This window comes from Octopus bimaculoides, chromosome 2 (genome assembly GCF_046866305.1).
Source record: "Octopus bimaculoides isolate indiv1 chromosome 2, ASM4686630v1, whole genome shotgun sequence".
Taxonomy (NCBI): Eukaryota; Metazoa; Mollusca; class Cephalopoda; order Octopoda; family Octopodidae; genus Octopus; species Octopus bimaculoides.
The window spans coordinates 67,504,542-67,522,572 of record NC_142929.1 but is presented as its reverse complement, the minus strand read 5'-3'; the positions used below and the strand labels follow the sequence as shown (position 1 = coordinate 67,522,572).

Here is an 18,031-nt window from a genome sequence, read left to right as displayed (position 1 = left end):
CTCCGGCAAGGGATGGTGGCGAACCCTGCTGTACTCTTTCACTACAACTTTCTCTCACTTTTACTTCCTGTTTCTGTTGTGCCTGTAATTCAAAGGGTCAGCCTTGTCACACTGTGTCACGCTGAATATCCCCGAGAACTACGTTAAGGGTACACGTGTCTGTGGAGTGCTCAGCCACTTGCATGTTAATTTCACGAGCAGGCTGTTCCGTTGATCGAATCAACTGGAACCCTCGACATCGTAAGCGATGGAGTGCCAACAATAGGGTTAAAAATCCATTGGATAGAAAAAGGAGAGAAATTCACCCATAGGACATCTACTATAACCCAGACAGGTATTATACCATTACACTAAAATGCCTTTAGGATTTTCATCCATTCAAATTAGAGGCTTTCATCTTACAAGTGGGACAAAAATAACGTTTTACAGTTTACATATATAACGTGACTATATAACTATATAGAATGCAACTATAACTATATAGAATGTAATTATATAAGCGTTGTGAAATATAATGAGCTAATTGTATCCAGTGTTCAGGTACACTACAACTTATTGGAAAAGGGTAAAAGAGGGGACAGAAAGAAACAATAAGACAAGTAAAGAAAACAGTAATGATAGCTGTAAGTACATGCATTGCATGCAAAGCAAAACATAAAAAGACTGAAAAGTGAAGAGTAGAAGGGTCACTAAAAGAGAAGGTACATAGGTACATCAGGTGCAATCACATGTTAAGGTTATCGCTACATGCGATATAATAGCACTGCTAACACAGTAGAACATAGTGTTGATTTATAAAGTGTTTAATATACTTTGTAGTATATTATGGTTGCATGAGGAAATACAGTGTCTCTACAAGTAATTAATCAAGAATAGTGTTGGGAAATTTCAGAAAGCATGGAAGTTTTGAAAAATATTGTGTCCCGGCAGCTATAAACAATTTATCTCAAATGCCAAAACAGTTCTAATACATAGGATGAAAATTGAAAAGTTACTTTAGTTTAATGGCATCATGACTGTCTGGGCTACGGTAGGTGCATGGTTAGAGTTCAGCTGGCAGGCTTCTGCTTTTTTTTTTTTTCATTTAAGGGTTTTTTCTAATGCTCTGTATTATGAGCATTTATTCATAACTGGACTAAGGCAATGAGGTGTTAGAGTGTAAATTTATGTAGTAATCAATACATTCCAGCATTATCCTCATCATGAGGAAAGAAAAGAAAAGTTAGAAGCACATACCTTGTGGTATTTGTTTCAGCTCTTTGCATTTTAAGTTCAATTCCTGACAAGGTCAGCTTTGCCTTTTATAAAACATTAGGTATTAGTAAAAAATATTGACTAATTCCCTACCCATCGAAATTGTAGCCCATGTACCTAAATCAGAAACCATTATTTATAACTCTATTGGCATTCATGACATTGTTTATAGAAGATTTATTTACATTTTTTTTTATGCTTCTGTACTTACATTCTAAATGTAAACAAGCTCATGGGGAGGCTTTGGACTAATGACCCATTGTTTCTGCATCTATTGTTCAAGTTATGTTCTCATGTTAGCATTGATAACTTGGATAATTTTGATACAATGAAGACTTGGAACAAAAGTTTTTGCAATCTGACACCTTTCTCAACAATAATTGTTGTATCTTGAAGTGGAAATGTTTCAACATTTTTACCAATGATGATTGATAGCAAATAATGCATTGAAGAGCTTAACCCTTTTGTGACCATATTTTTGTCGGCATAACAAGCACAAGCATGGCTTTGTAGTTCAGAAGTCTGCTTCCTGTTTGGTTTCAGGTTCACTCCCACTGCATGGTATCTGGAGCAAATGTCTTCTACTGTAGCCCTGGGTTGACCAAAGCTTTGTGAGTGGATTTGATTGACAGAAACTGAAGAAAATCCCATTTTATATTATGTATATATGTGTGTACATGCGTGTGTGTGTGCATACCCATGTTTGACATCACATGATGGATGTAAACAAGCATGACTGCTGTAAAAGCAACTTTGTTCATTTTCACCTTCCATGAAATGTATGTCTAGCCAAGGAGAACTATTGCCCTGCTTGGTGACAGGTGAGGGTTGGTGACACAAAAGACATCCAGCCATAAAAAAAATCTGCCTCGGCAAATTCCATCTGACCAAATTTTATCAAGCATGGAAAAGTGGATGCTAAAACCACAATACTGACACTGCTTTTGTTTCAATTACTTTTCAAGAAATCATGGATAATTTAGTAAAATAAATATCTTTATTAAGCTAGTGCTTCAAATATATGAGATTTTTGGTGGAAGGTTTTAATTTAGATCTTTCTAAAACAGGAAATTTGTATCACAGAACCAAGGGCAGTTTCAGGTGGGGGTTGGTACGAAAAGGGGTAATGCAGTGTCAGTGACCAATATTTGAACTCATTGCAGTTATTTTGTCGGTAGTCTAGAACTTGAACAATATAGCTTCATGAAATGAGTCGACTATTTTCTTCCATTTCACAGATTCCAGTTCTGTTGGAAGTAAACAATCTTTGGACAGTGAAGATTCAGGTTCATCACATGAACAACTGGTGACTTCGGCCTCCAGTCAAAGTACATTGCAGGTACTTCATGCATTTATTTATTTGTTTGTTTATTTATTAATTTTCTCTGCAACTTTTAAAAATATCTTTGCTTTCTTAGTTCCTTTTTATTTTAATTTTTATTTTATTTTATTTTAATTTTAATTTTATTTTATTTTACTTTTTCTGTTTTTTTTTCTTTTTCTTTTGTTTTGTTTTTGTTTTTTAATAATCTGGAATATGTAAGACACAGGGATGGGTGTATAGTTAAGAAGTTTGCATTCCAATCAGGTGGCTTCAGATTCAGTCCTACTGCATGGCATACTAGCCAAATGTCTTCTGTTGTAGCCCTTAGCTGAACAAAGCTGTGAGTGGATTTAGTTGTCAGAAACTGGAAGAAACCTGTCATTTGTGTGTATGTATGTGTGTTTGTGTTTGTGTGTGTGTGTAAAAAGGTAAAGACCCCCTTCGGTCATGAATGATCATGGAATTGCACCTATAGAGTTCCCCTCCTAGGCACAAGTCCAGGCAAGATTGTTTATGGAAGACCAGCAGTCACCGATGCATACCAGCCTCCTCTCTCCACACCACCGATGTTATGCAAGAGAAAGGCAAAGGCCAGTACAACTTGGCACCATTTACGTCACAACTCATTTCTACAGCTGAGTGAACGGGAGCAAGGCGAAAAAAAGTGTCTTGCTTGAGAACACAACACAGCCCAGTCCAGTGATCGAACTTACTACTTCTTGATTGTAAGCCCTATGCTCTAATAACTGAGCCATACATATATATAAGTATGTATGTACATGTATGTATAAATTTGTGTGTGTGTGTGTGTATATATATATATATATATATATATATATATATATATATATATAGGCGCAAGAGTGGCTGTGTGGTAGCTTGCTTCCCAAACACATGGTTCTGGGTTCAGTCCCACTGCATGGCACCTTGGGCAAGTGTCTTCTACTATAGCCTCAGGCCAACCAAAGCCTTGTGAGTGGATTTGGTAGATGGAAACTGAAAGAAGCCTGTCGTGTGTGTGTATTTGTGTGCCTGTGTTTGTTCCTCCACCATTGCTTGACAACCGATGTTGGTGTGTTTACGTCCCCGTAACTTAGTGGTTCAGCAAAAGAGACTAATAAAATAAGTACTAGGCTTACAAAGAATAAGTCCTGGGGTCGAATTGTTCGACTAAAGCTGGTGCTCCAGCATGGCTGCAGTCAAATGACTGAAACAACTAAAAGAGTAAAAAAAGTATATATATATATATATATATATATATATTTATATATATATATATATACACTACTCCTGCTATTCACTTCCCCCATCCTTTCTTCTGCATCCCTCTATCTTTCTCAGCTCATGTTTCTTGCTTCACCCACCCTTCAACCCTTCTAATCTTAACATTCTGCCTCTTCATCCCTAGCTCCCCCTAAAATGCAACCCACCCATCCACCCACTTCTACTTAGTTTGTACAGTGTGGAGGCACCCAAGCACCTCATTACTATTATTTATTTCTTACAGTTCCTATTGATCTTTTGCTATTCCTCTCTCCCCTTTTCCCTGCAAGATATGAGTGTTCTGCACCCATTTGCCATCTCACCATAGTCCCCTCATCCCCTAGCAAGATACTGACACTCCTCCCACCTCCCATCAGGGCTCATGATCCTGCGAACTTGCATAGTGACCTCAATAATGCAGGTAGCATGAAATAAACACCCTGTCCATGTTGTTAAGGCGGTGCTCCACGACTAAAGGCGGTGCTCCACGACTAAAGACGGTGCTTCACGACTAAAGGCGGTGCTCCAGCATGGCTGCAGTGAAATGACTGAAATAAGTAAAAGAAAAGAATAAAAGAATATATAAACAACAACAGATGGATTGTGGTTCACTACAGCTGTTTCAGATGTGTTTTTTTTTTGGTGAATATAAATATTACATCATGTGAAAAAAAAAACTGTTTTCATCAGGTGAATATGTGTAAGAATTAAACATTTTGAATATTTCAATAAGTCAAAAGTGCCATTTTAACTCTACCAACCAAGTGTTTTGTCTTGATATTGCAAAATAGTTTTAAATGAGTATCATTGTCATACAAGCAGTGTCAGTCATTTCCAGTATTCTTTGAAAGCATATCCAGCCATGGGAGAGCTATTACATTGCTTGGAAGCATGTAAGGGTTAGTGGCAGGAAGGGCATCCAGCTATAGAAAATCTGTCTCAATAAATTCTGTGTGAATCTATGCGCACATGGAAAAAATGGACAATAAACCAGTGGTGGCGATGATGATGATGGTTGTCATCCACATCATTGTGATCATCATTCAAGTGCTGGATGTTGAATTGAATTAAAAATGTGAATTCATGCTGTTCAAGTGTTTTTTTTTCTATGTCGCTCGCTGTTATAAAATTTTATCTAACACAATTGGAATTCAAAATGGAATGAGATAATCCAGTGCATCTCAAAGACTAAGAGCAGAGGATGTATTCAAATTACGAAATCAAGTCTGAAAATTTATACAACATATTTGTCATGTGTTACGGTGTGCTTGATGAAACTCACTGATGAATAGGGCTTTTCTAGTCTTATTAACATAAATGAATAATTGAAAGATTTGGCATGTGTTTTTGTGTGTGTGTATGTTTGAGTATGTATGTATGTATGTGTGCATGTATGTGTGTTTGTGTGCATGTGATTTCACAAATGCATTCTTCTATATGTGTGTTTGTGTATGATTGCACAGGCATACACAAATACACATATGCATGTAAATATGTGTGTGTTGTTTATGTTCATGAAATTGCACACACATGCACACTCACACAGATATACACAACACATGTATATTTGCAGACAAACAACCTGTATCATCATCGTCACCATCACTGTCATCATCATCATTATCATCATCATTGCATTTATGTCTTTCCCCAAAGACATTAGAGACACATGTATCAATATGTACACATTTCAGATGTATCCTAAATCATTATTAAAACTTATTAAAATCTGTCTTCGACTCCTCCTAATGTTTCTTGTTTCAGAGACATACTAGTCATTAGTCTGCACTGGCGTTTGTTCAAGGTCACCTTTCAGATGACCATTTGATGTGAAAGGTTGTACATATAAAGACAGACTATTATTTGGTTGTAGCTGACATATTTTGTTTGACTCTTCACTGTTGAAGACGGTTTTATTACCTACAGTAACATGAATACATCTATTTTCCTACATTGAATGCGTAATTTTACACATCAACTTTCTAATGTTTTCTTGTATATTCCTATATAAATTTGTGCATGTATTTGTTTAAATCTTAGTCATTTTCAGTAATAGTTGTCTGCATACATATCTTATATCTTTTATTTGTTTCAGTCATTTAACTGTGGCCATGCTGGGGCACTACCTTGAAGGGTTTTAGTCAAACAAATTGACTACAACACTTGTTTCTTTTATAAAAGTCTAGTACCTATTTTATTGGCCCTTTCGCTGAACTGTTAAGCCATGGAGATGTAAACACACCAACACCAATTGTCAAGCAGTTGTGGGGGACAAACACAAGCACAAAGACACACACACACACACACACACACACATACATACACAGACACACACACACACACACACACACACATACACAGACACACACACACACGTGACAGGTTTCTTTCAGTTTCCATCTACCAAATCCACAAATCAACTCACAAAGCTCTGGTTGGCTCGAGGCTATAGGAGAAGACACTTGCCCAAGATGTTATGCAGTGAGACTGAACCCAGAACCATGTGGTTGGGAAGCAAGCTTCTTACCACACAGCCACACCTGTATGTGCATACCCATATAATCATTATCATCATCATCATCATCATCGTTTTAACATCCATTTTTCCTTACCTGCATGGGTCAGGCAGAATTCATTGAGGCAGAGTTGTTTTTTCTTTGGCCAAATGCCTTTTCTGTCTTCGGCCTGCACCTGTCTCCAAGCAAAGTAATATGTGACATCCATAGCCAGGCATGTTTCCATGAAAGATGGGAAGCAAACAAAATTTCTTGTGTCAGTGGTGCTTGTTTGCAACTATTCTTCAATATCGAGACAAAGAGACACAAACACACACTCTTTCTCTCTCTCACTCGCACATACACACACTTTTCTTCATTCTCTCTCTCTAACTGTCTCTCATTTCCTCTCTCCCTCTCTCTAACCGTCTCATTCTCTCTCTCACAAACATGCACACGCTCACACATACTCACACACAAACACCTACATATACTTTTCCTCATTTTCTCTCTCTCTCTTTCACATGCATACACACACACACACACATACATATACACATTTTCTCTTTCTCTTTCATGTGCGTGCTCTCACACATACATACACATACTTTTCCTCATTCTCTCTCTCACTATCATTTGCATTCTCTCTCTCTTTCTCGCACACACACACAAACACACACAAACACACATGCGCACACACACACACACATGATCATCATTTGACATCTCCATTTCATGCTGGCATTTGTTGGATGGTTTGACAAGATCCAAGAAGCTAGAGGCCTGCTTTAAACAACAATTTCCACTTCTGGCAAGGTTTCTATAGCTAGATGTCCTTCCTAAAACTAACCACTTCATAGAGTGCATTGGTTGCGTTTTTTTTTTTTCTGTGGCACCAACACTAGTGGGGTAGCTACGTAACTCACAAAATAAGATCCTTTGACTAAGTGACAGTCTATTGTTGAAAGAAGTGACTTTGTGCCAGGTCTTGAGAGGCTAAAGTATGAAGGCAGCTAGGAACAGGTGTCTTATTTTGGAGGATGGAGGAGATACATGGCAACCCCAGATAACAAGGGAGAAGAATATGTGTGCATATACGCACACACACATACACACATGACGGGCCTCTTTCACTTTCCAGCTACCAGATCCATTCATAAGTGTACTCAAAGTACAAGGAGGTGAATAGAAGAGAGAATGGGGAGGCCAAAGGATCAGGAATTTGGGGTGGGGAAGTTCAATTTGTGAGAGTGTGACAGGATAGTGGCATAGTTAGAGATGGGGACAGATGTGAATGCAGTGAAAAATGCATATGTACATGCGCACGTGCACATACACACACAAACACACACACACGTATATAGGGTGTTCGTCTTTTATCTTTTGCTTGCTTCAGTCATTAGACTGCAGCCATGCTGGGGCACCACCTTGAAGAATTTTAGTCAAATGAATTGACCCCAGTACTTATTTTTTTAAGCCTGGTACTTATTGTATCACTCGCTTTTGCTTATAAGCTATGGGGATGTAAACACACCAACGCTAGTTGTCAAGCAATGGTTGGGAGCTAACACAAACACACTTATATATATATATATATATATATATAGCAGGCTTCTTTCAAATTCTGTATTTCAAACTTACTCACAAGGCTTTGGTTGACCCAAGGTTATAGTAGAAGACACTTGCCCAAGGTGCCATGCTGTTGGGTGGTGAAGATAAGTTTGTGAGAGTATGACAGGACAGTCGCATTGTTAGAGATGGAGACATTGGTGAACGCAGTGAAAAATATGTGCGCACGCACACACACACACACACACACACACACACACATGACTGGCCTCTTTCACTTTCCAGCTACCAGATCCATTCATAAGTATGTCATTTACCTAATTAAAACATTTCTATTAGGCCATGTTAGCACTCATATGACTTGCTGTTAGGTATTTCAGTGTTTCTAGCATAATTAAGTTATAGATTTTCATTAGTGTACACTATTGAGTTCAGTACCACCAGCTGAGATAGCTTGACAAGGAATAGGGTCTGCTAAGCTCACTTGTCTTAGATGTATAACCTGAAGATCGTATACATTCTGCTAATATCTAATCACCTTCTCTACCACTACTACCACTACCAACACCAAATCATCACTGTGATTACTGTACTACCAACCAACACCAGTCTACATAAATACCTCCACCATCACTACACCTACCAAATCATCATCGTCACCACCGGCACCACCACTATCACCTCCACCATCATCATCATCATCATCACTACCATTATCATAATTATTACCACTACCACCATTATCATCATCACCACCACTATCACCACCATTATCATCATCACCACCACTATCACCACCATTATCATCATCACCACCACTATCACCACCATTATCATCATCATCATCATCATCACCACCACCACCACCCTCACCACTGAAATCAATATCACTACACCATTGCAGCCACCAAATTGCTAACACCTTTACTATGGACATTACTACAACAACTATATCTACAAGATCACTATCACCACTACCTCTTCTAATAATACCACTACAGTGGCAGCCACTGTCACCACCAGATTTCAGATGCACAACCACCATCACAACCTGTACAAAATCCCATCCATCACCACATTCCAAACTCAAATCACTACTTCAAACATCACTACTAGAAGCATGACCCCCGCCAGCACCAATACCTAATCCACACAAAAAACTATCACCATCACCAACACTATTGCTTATTTCACTATATGTGAGCCATGACAAGATACCACTTGCATCATTAATACACAATTTGTTGTCAATTCACTACAGACTATAGAAGTTAGTGTTAAATCCTTTGATGCATTAGAACCTGGGTAATCTTGCTGACAAGATACCACTTGCATCTTTAATACACAATTTGTTGTCAATTCACTACAGACTATAGAAGTTAGTGTTAAATCCTTTGATGCATTAGAACCTGGGTAATTTCCCAGGATACAAGTGAATGCCTGTAAGGTATGGGTTAGCTCTATTGCTGTACACCTACCATTAGGACTATGTGTGATTTTATCACACTTCTCTTTGTCAAATCTCTTTTGATGTTCTTGAATAGATTCTGCAATGTGAACTAAGCTCTCTCTCTCTCTCTCTCTCTCTCCCTCTCACCTCTCCCTTCCCTCTCCTTCCCCTCCCTCCCTCCCATCCCCCTCTCCTCCTCTCTTTATATATGTGTGTGTATGTGTATGCCCTGTACATGCACACACATAGATGAAAACAAACATACATATATATTTATATACAGAATATGTATAATATATATATATATATATGTGTTAGGTAGCGCGTTGGCAGAAACATTAACACGCCAGGCAAAATGCTTAGCTATATTTCCTCTATCTTTACATTCTGAGTTCAAATTCCGTTGAGGTCAACTTTGTCTTTCATCCTTTCAGGGGTCAATAAATTAAGTACCAGTTACATACTGGGGTCCAGTGCAGTAATTAGATTTTTAAAATTCCGTTTACTTTGTGTGATTTAAGGGAAATTTGGCTGTTTCTAGCAACTTTTATATTTCTTCCATTCTACCTGTACCGGCGTTCTTACACATCAATCACGCGCTCAACATATAATATAGAGAGTAAGAGTAAAAGAGGGAGAGAGAGAGAGAGAAAGTGATACATACAAAGTCATAGATTAACTTGGTTTAAGACTATTCTTTCCTTCTATCTACCTTTTCACTCTTATTTCGTTCTTCTTCCTCTCTCCCATTTAAATAGCTTTCTTCTATCCCTCTACCTCTAACTATCCACGTGACCTGGTCATCTGGGGCTTATCGCCATTTCTTTGCTTCGACCATTGTCTGTCTGCATGTTCAGCGTCCTTGTCTCCTCTTAGTATTTTTTTACCCATTTTTCATAACATAGAAACGTAAAAACACACACAACCACACATACATTATCTGTGACAACAACATACACATAAACACATACACACATCAACATTATAGATATAAGATTTACTTTGTGTGTGTTTCTTATATAAACACGTGCATGCATTGCTATTTTATAACTGTCTTCCATTTTCCCTTCCTCTCTTTCTCTCTCTTCATTGCTCCCATTCTCTATTCCTTTCTCCTCCTCTCTCCCTCTTCTCTCTCGCTCTCTCAAACACATACACGCGCATGTACACACAAGCATTCACTACAATATAACTCATGTTCGTCAATGTTTTGTAAATATACAAACTACGGAGCTTATGTAGACAGGTCAACACATTGCAAATCAGTGAACTTCATTAGAAATGTGGGTAATTTTTCAGATTAACACCCGCACGATTTTCACTAGGGTTTTAGGGTTTTAGGGTTACAGTTAGAGCTTAGGTTAGGGTTAGTGTTACAGTTTTAGGGTTAGGGTTAGGGTTTAGTGTTAGGGTTAGGTAATCATGTGGGTGTTAATCTGAAAAATTACCGAAATGTGAAAACTACTCACCCTGCCATCTGTTTTAACTTTTTGTTGTTCTGTTTAATATATACATAGATTATGCCTCCAAAAAAGAGAGTTTGCTGGGGAAAGAAAGCAACCGGTTTAAAAAGACAGCAACAGACTGCAGCAATTCACCACATTCCAGAAGCTACTTTGAACATAATGCAAAAATGGTGCATCAACATCTACTTCCCAATCTGATAAAATTCTGGCAGAACTGTGTAGCCACAGATCGCCAGCAATTGCTTCATCAGAAATTGCCATCCTAGCTCCTGCGAAAAGGGATTACCCTGCTATGTATAATCAAGGCAGCGCAAAAAGTTGTTTTGCACAAGCATTTGTACAGCCAATTAGACGGATGAAATTTACGTACGCTTAATAATGTTACGCAAAACAGCCTTCAGACTTTCCCTATTAATTTCCTCGTCTTTTGAATTATGAACATATTTACATCATAAGGGTTTTTTCGTTGTAAGGCTTTCTTCTTTAGTTGATTTTCACCTAGCAAGACTTATTGTAGCTGGCGTACTAAGTCACACCCGGACAACGTCGGGTGTGACTTTGTGTACAGATACACAAATACGCACACAGTTAAAAATTACATGGAGTGAGATTTGGACTTTTTGGAGGCCATTCATGAGGTCCACATTGTCCCATCCAACGTCCTGGAAAATGTTGGTCTCACCATGCACACACAGTAAGAGCAAAATGGAGTAGTGCACCATCCTACATGAATATTAGGCCACCAATGTTATCCCAACCAGACACCATGAGCCACACATAATAGATAGTGGTCTATAGTCGTGATGTCATGCAGAAGATATGGACCTATGACTCTTGTTAGCGTTATTCCACACCATATTGTCACTTTTGGTCAAGCTTGCATCTTCTCAATCATCATGTTCAGATCCTTATCACATGGACGAAAATTCAATTCTTTATGCAACACCATACATATTGTGTGTCTTGCTAGTCCCCTTTCACAAACTGCTTGACGTGTTGATTTTTGCAGGCTGTAGTTAAACATTTCCTGCACTATTGCCACATTCTCCACTAATCAGGATGTGGTTGGACAACCAGTTCTTCTTGCATTGTTCACAGAGCCCATAGTCATCAGCTTGCATGACAACTTCTTATTGTCTCTGGACTTAGTGTTGCATGCTTACCTTTCCATACATGCCAAAACAGTGGAATTCCACACTTCATAGTGGGCTGCTATCTTAGCTCACTTCTGAACAGTCCAGTGACCAGTCATCTGGAAAATAAGAAATCTCCATTAGTATTGTCTGTTTAGAAAATGATTTTTGTCATGACTTCAGTGATACCAAAAATTCTATAAGCAATTTGTAATGCGTAGTTACTTTCCACCCACCCTGTTTATATATATATATATATATATATATATATATATACACATATATAAATCCAAATTGATGGAATAGAGCAGGTAAAATCCAAGCTACATATGTTTCCTAGCTAGCAGAACCTTGAAAGTAATAATTACTCAACAACATGTACTCCACTAGTTATACACCAATAAACTATTATTGTTCCTAAAAGTTGTTTTTTGTACCTACTATAGACTTCTTGAAGCTTACTAACTTCCTACACCTAGATCCTTGGATCTTACAATTACATATCATTATATATATATCCATGTATTGTTTAGCAGGCATATTACTCATCAGAATGTTAGCATTGGTTTTCCACTGACTATTACACCTAGACAATATTGATGACTCTTCAGACATATTGACCAATATATAACTGCTCGATTAAACATTTTGAGTGTGCTTTTTATTACTTATGAACAACTAGCTGATAATTTATATATCATCGTCATCATCATTTAATGTCCATGTTCCATGCATGCATACATTAGCCAGTTTGACAGAATCCAACTAACCTGTGGGCTATGTTGGTCCCCACTGTCTGCTTTTGCACGTCCATCCATCCATCCATCCATCTGTGTATGTGTGTGTGTGTGTGTGTGTGTGTATAAATGTATATATGTGTGTATGCATTTATGTATGACTGTGTGTGTATGTGTAAGTATGTATAGAATGAACTATCTATTTGGAGTCTGGGTAAACAGGAATGATAGATCATCCTTTCCCTGTGCTGGCACCTGGAAAGTTTCAACATTCTTTTAGTACAGCCTACATATCAAGAGTGCCAAATGCACTCTCTCACATGCACAGGAACACACACGGAAATTAGTATTTATGTGTGTGTATATATATATATATATATATATAGACATACACATACTCATATGTATATGTTTGTGTGTATGGGTATGTGATATGTGTAAGGTATGTGTACAGTGCATTTATACTTGCATATATTTAAATGTGGGTACATTTGTCCTATGAACAACACAAATTAATATTCTCTTATGGAAAGGCTGTTACCTAATAAATCAACAAAAATCAATTTTATTCCAATTTCTATAAAATAAGATTCATAATTCCCAATTTTGAAATTGTGTTGTAATTTATGGTGTTTTACTGTCATTCTATAGAAATTGAAGCACATTCAGACTTATTCATTTATTTTTAATCTATAGTCCAAATAAAAGCTGATTTGGACCGTGATGACCTGTCCAACCCAGGCCACCGTGGGAAAACAGATGTTGAACAACAGTAGCAAAGGCAGTGATGTGTTTGAATTTTCCCATAAATTCAGACTACCAGAAATATTCAAATTTTCATAATTTTTTTGTTGTTTATTTATCAAGTCATTCCTGAATAAGCAAACTTCAAATGAAAGGCATTCTAGCCATGACCATCCTGTCTTTTTCTAAACTATTTTTTTAAGTACACTTTTTCACTTTTAAGGCTGTGTACGATGTAAGTGACCACATGAAGCATATGTATTTGGCATCATATATATATATATATATATATACATATATATATATATATATATATAAGAGGAAAAATCAAAAAACCAAGGCAAAATGAATATCTCAAGTCATTTAGAATAATTTAATTAGGGTAAGGTGAATTCGGAGTCTTACAGCTGTTTCTGGGTTAACTGAAGTAGTAGGTTAGCATGTCCACACACTGGGCATTCCGTCATCAGAGACAAAGTATGAATCATCTTTAAAGATGAGTTGTGATTATTATTCTCTTGCCTATATTCTTCTATCTTTATTCTTCTATTTTATTCCTTGTAAACTGTAAATTTCCCCTGTCTAAAATATTCATACCTTGTCTCTGATGACGGATCCCTAGATCCAGCCTTAGCTGTGATCTTGGAACCTAACGGTCGACAAACTATAGCACTTACTCTGTGTACCTATTTGTTTAGATCACAAGTGAACTAAACCCTCATTCTTTATATATATATATATATAGAGAGAGAGAGAGAAAGAGAGGCAAACACAGGAAAGTGGACATTAACCCTTCAAGGTCATGTGTGGTTTATTGACACACTGCTAAATTGTGAAGAAGATAGATGTGGTATATAAGCCATATTTTTGTTATAAGCTGGAACTTGTGGAACTCTCAGGGAAAACAGGAAAAATGTGCCAAAGTTTTCCAAATTGAAGAAGCCAGGTGACATTGAGAGAAGAAAATGTGGAAACATTCTTACATTACATTGGGCTAATAAGTGCGATGTGACAATGATCACAACTTTCCACAAAGGAGACATAGTAAACAGTTCTAAAGTAAATTATAAAACCAAGGAAATTGTGAAAATGCCTGACTGTATTATTGATTATATGACTAACATACGCCTAGTTGATAAATCAGACATGCAGCGGGCAACACTTGAGTGTGCTAGAAAAAGAGTAAAATAGTACAAAAAAATTATTTTTTTACATTATGGATGTTGTCATGTTGTCATGTACCTCATGAAAACTGCTCACCACATGATGTTCAAAGATTTCCATAGAGAAACAGTACACCAATTGCTTGCCAAATATGGCAAACTCCCAAATACAGCACCAGGAAGGTCAGTTTTGACAGACTAATGGAAAGACACCATTCTGATTATGTCCCAAGTACAGAAACAAGAAAAAAGGTCAAAAAAGGGGCATTTGCTAATCCATGACAAAAAGTGAAAGAAAGCAAGCTATGTGACAACTTGGTGTCCTGAGTGCAAAGTCAGTCTCTGCTTAGGTGCATGCTTTTGTGTGTTCCATTGATACAAGGATTATTGAAATATAATCATAAGTAGTAATTAAAATTTAATTTTAAAATCTTGTATTTTTTCTCTCTTTTATTTTTGCATAATGCATGGTAAGACTTGCTATCTATACACAACCTTAAAGAGTTAAAACATGATGATGACGATCACAATAACACAGATGACGATTCATTATCTAAGTCTTTAGTTTGAGTATCAATCACAAGGCGATGTAATGGAGCTTATTCATCACCAAGCTATACTTGCTGAAGTTGAAGAAGGATGAGTGATGTGCATTTTTTAAAATTTTATTTTTTACTCAGAGAGGAAAGTTTAGCATCCATGACTCATTATGTTTTCTGGGCCTTCAAGAGTGGTAGGAGGAAAGGTGGAGTTGTTCTTCCTTCCTTTTACCAGTCTTATACTAGAGATGAGGCCTCTAGTTTAACTTAGCCTCAAGCCAGAGACCTTAATGTTGCAACAGAGTGAACTCTGCTGAAAGCACTTAAGGACCAAGTGATGATGTTAATCCAAACAATAGATTAAGTTGCCTGGTAACCACCAAAGAACTCAGAATACAATGGTCTAGAACAATTTACCTTACCTCCCTAATATATTTTCATCTAACGGTTAGCTCTTACATGGTGGAAGCTGGCTTCAGCCATGCAAACGCAATCCTCAGCAAACAGAGGAATTATCTGAACCTGGAGGAATGAGACAATTTGAGACTGAAACTGACCAACATTCAGCCTGATATCATGCCTTGATTCAGGCTCACCATGCTTATCCCTCACATTGATGTTGTCAATTTCAATAAAAGATATTCCAGTAATATGACGCGTTTGTCACATTTTCTAACCGTGAAAACAATTTCATAAAAATTAAAAGTTTAATGCTGTATACTCATACACATTGTTTTAAATGTAAAAAGGGTGTCATCTTCAGTAGAATTTCTTAATTTGTCGTACATGTATATTTTAGTTAACATTTTAATTTCCAGCATAAATACCTGATATGCATTTAAGATATGGTACGGTAGGGTAGGGTATTAAGATATTTTAAATGAGGAGGGTGGAAGAAGTGGCTAAAGGGGCTCAATGGTTAAAAAAGTTTGGTGACTTCTGTTCTAACCCATGCTAACATGGGCAAATGGATGAACTCATCTGATTTTCTAACAATTCTGCCAATCTACTGCTTTGGATTTGTATTATTGATCCTGAAGGGATTAAATGTAGAGTCAACCATAGTGTGATTTGAACTTAGAGTACAAAGAGTTGGAATAAACGCAACAAATGTCCCTAATAACTTACCCAATTCACCACTATCTGCCAAACTGTTGCTTTAATTATTTATTTAATTTTATCATAAGTAGTGAAAAGTTTGCATTGTTGATTACAGGTTTCTAATGAGCCTGTCACTGATTCACTGCATTTTTCTCAATGAGAGTGATAAGGGAGTGTCTGTAATTCAGTGCAGAACAGATATAGTATGGAGAACTCCACTGAAAGAATATTTGTTTCAGATTTTTTTCTTGCTGATGTATGCATTCTTCTTATTGCAAAAAATACCTATCAATAATTACAAAGATATTATTTAACAATTTCCTAGAAGTGTGAGAAATAACACTTGAATAACTCACCAAGACATTGACCATCCTATTCCTCAAAACCTCAAAACTGAAGAAATGCCACCATCTTACAAGTGGTCTTTTGTTTTCGCTCTTCCATGAAATATATCTGATCATGAGGAATGTTATCTTGCTTGGAAACAGGAGAAGTTTGGCAACAGAAAAAACATCTTGCTGTAGAAAATCTACCTCAACAAATTCTGTCCAACCCATTCAAGTATGGAAAAAGTGGTCATTCAAAACAATGATGGTAGCCATGACAGAAGCAGTGGCACAACAGTAGCAGCAGTGGAGGTGGTGGCGGTAACAACAGCAATGGTGGTAGCAGTGGCAGTGGCAATGATGAAACTCTAAAACCTATAGCCTATAATACTGGTTCCAAATTTTGGCACAAGGCCAGCAATTTTGGGGGATGGGTAAGTTGACTACATTGATCCCAGTGCTCAACTGGTACTTATTTTAGTGACCCTTGAAAGGATGAAAGACAAAGTCAACCTTGATGGAATTTGAACTAAGAATGTGAAGACAAATAAAATGCCACTAAGCATTTTACCTGGTTTGCTAATGATTCTTCCAGCTTGTCACCTTTTGGCATCCTATAGTATTCACAGATAATATTATTACAAAAAGTAAATGCTCACCTGGTGGCAGCAGCGATGGTGGTGGGGTGGGGGATTTCAAGGTAAACATGCTTCTAGAAAATCAAAGTGGATAATGGAAATGCTTGTATGGATGTAAAGGATCAGTTAACCTACCAATAAATCCATAAAGGAAAATTATAGAAGGAAGAAGGGCCTGAGCCTGGCATGGATTGATTTCTAGATAGTGCTCTCTACATAAGCACTTTGAAAACATTATCTATGAGTGAAGTAACACCAAAAACAAAGAGTAACCTCAAGCATGAAATGAGTAAATCAAAGGCAATTGCACAACTCTAACCAATAGACAAAAAAAAATGATAAAATCCTATCAGAAGAGGAATATTCCAAGAGCCTGTCCTTGGCTCTATGTGGATAGAAGTGCTTCAGGATGACTATCAAGCATTGTGCATATATGGATGAGCATAAGGTATGTGTTGTAAATTATACACATTAGCCATTTCCAGCATGAAAACTTGGATTTGAAAATTGTGTCAAAAGAGAAAAATTGATCAATGAATATTAAATGAGAAAAAGAAATAAAGAGAAAATTAGAAGAAAACACAAGACTTATAAATACTTAGGAATCACTGAACTAACTTAATGATGATTATTTCCAATTCCACATGTCCCCCATTTATTTTTTCTATAGATTGTAATTGATTTTTACGTGCCACCGGCATGAGGGCCAGTCAGGCAGTACTGGCAACAGCCACGCTCAAGTGGTGTTTTTTATATGCCACTTGCACAGGAGCCAGTCCAGCGGCACTGGCAATGACCTCGCTCGAATATTTTTTCATGTGCCAGTAAG

The 18,031-nt window shown here is 37.2% G+C and overlaps 1 protein-coding gene across 8 annotated transcripts in view; it reads left to right on the top strand.

Moving 5' to 3' along the window:
* The window catches only part of LOC106878549 (uncharacterized), a 338,719-nt gene that overhangs the window by 245,686 nt on the left and 75,002 nt on the right, over positions 1 to 18,031 (top strand). For 6 of the 8 annotated variants that reach the window (XM_089346862.1, XM_089346857.1, XM_052977982.2 and 3 more), the window contains one exon: positions 2,493 to 2,593. The exons of the other annotated variants lie outside the window; for them this stretch is intronic. Coding sequence is in view for 4 of the 6 variants with exons in the window: in XM_052977982.2 (XP_052833942.1) it covers positions 2,493 to 2,593 (101 nt within the window). In the remaining 2 variants the exon portion in view is untranslated. The remainder of the gene's footprint in view (positions 1 to 2,492; positions 2,594 to 18,031) is intronic. 8 annotated transcript variants of the gene reach the window in all.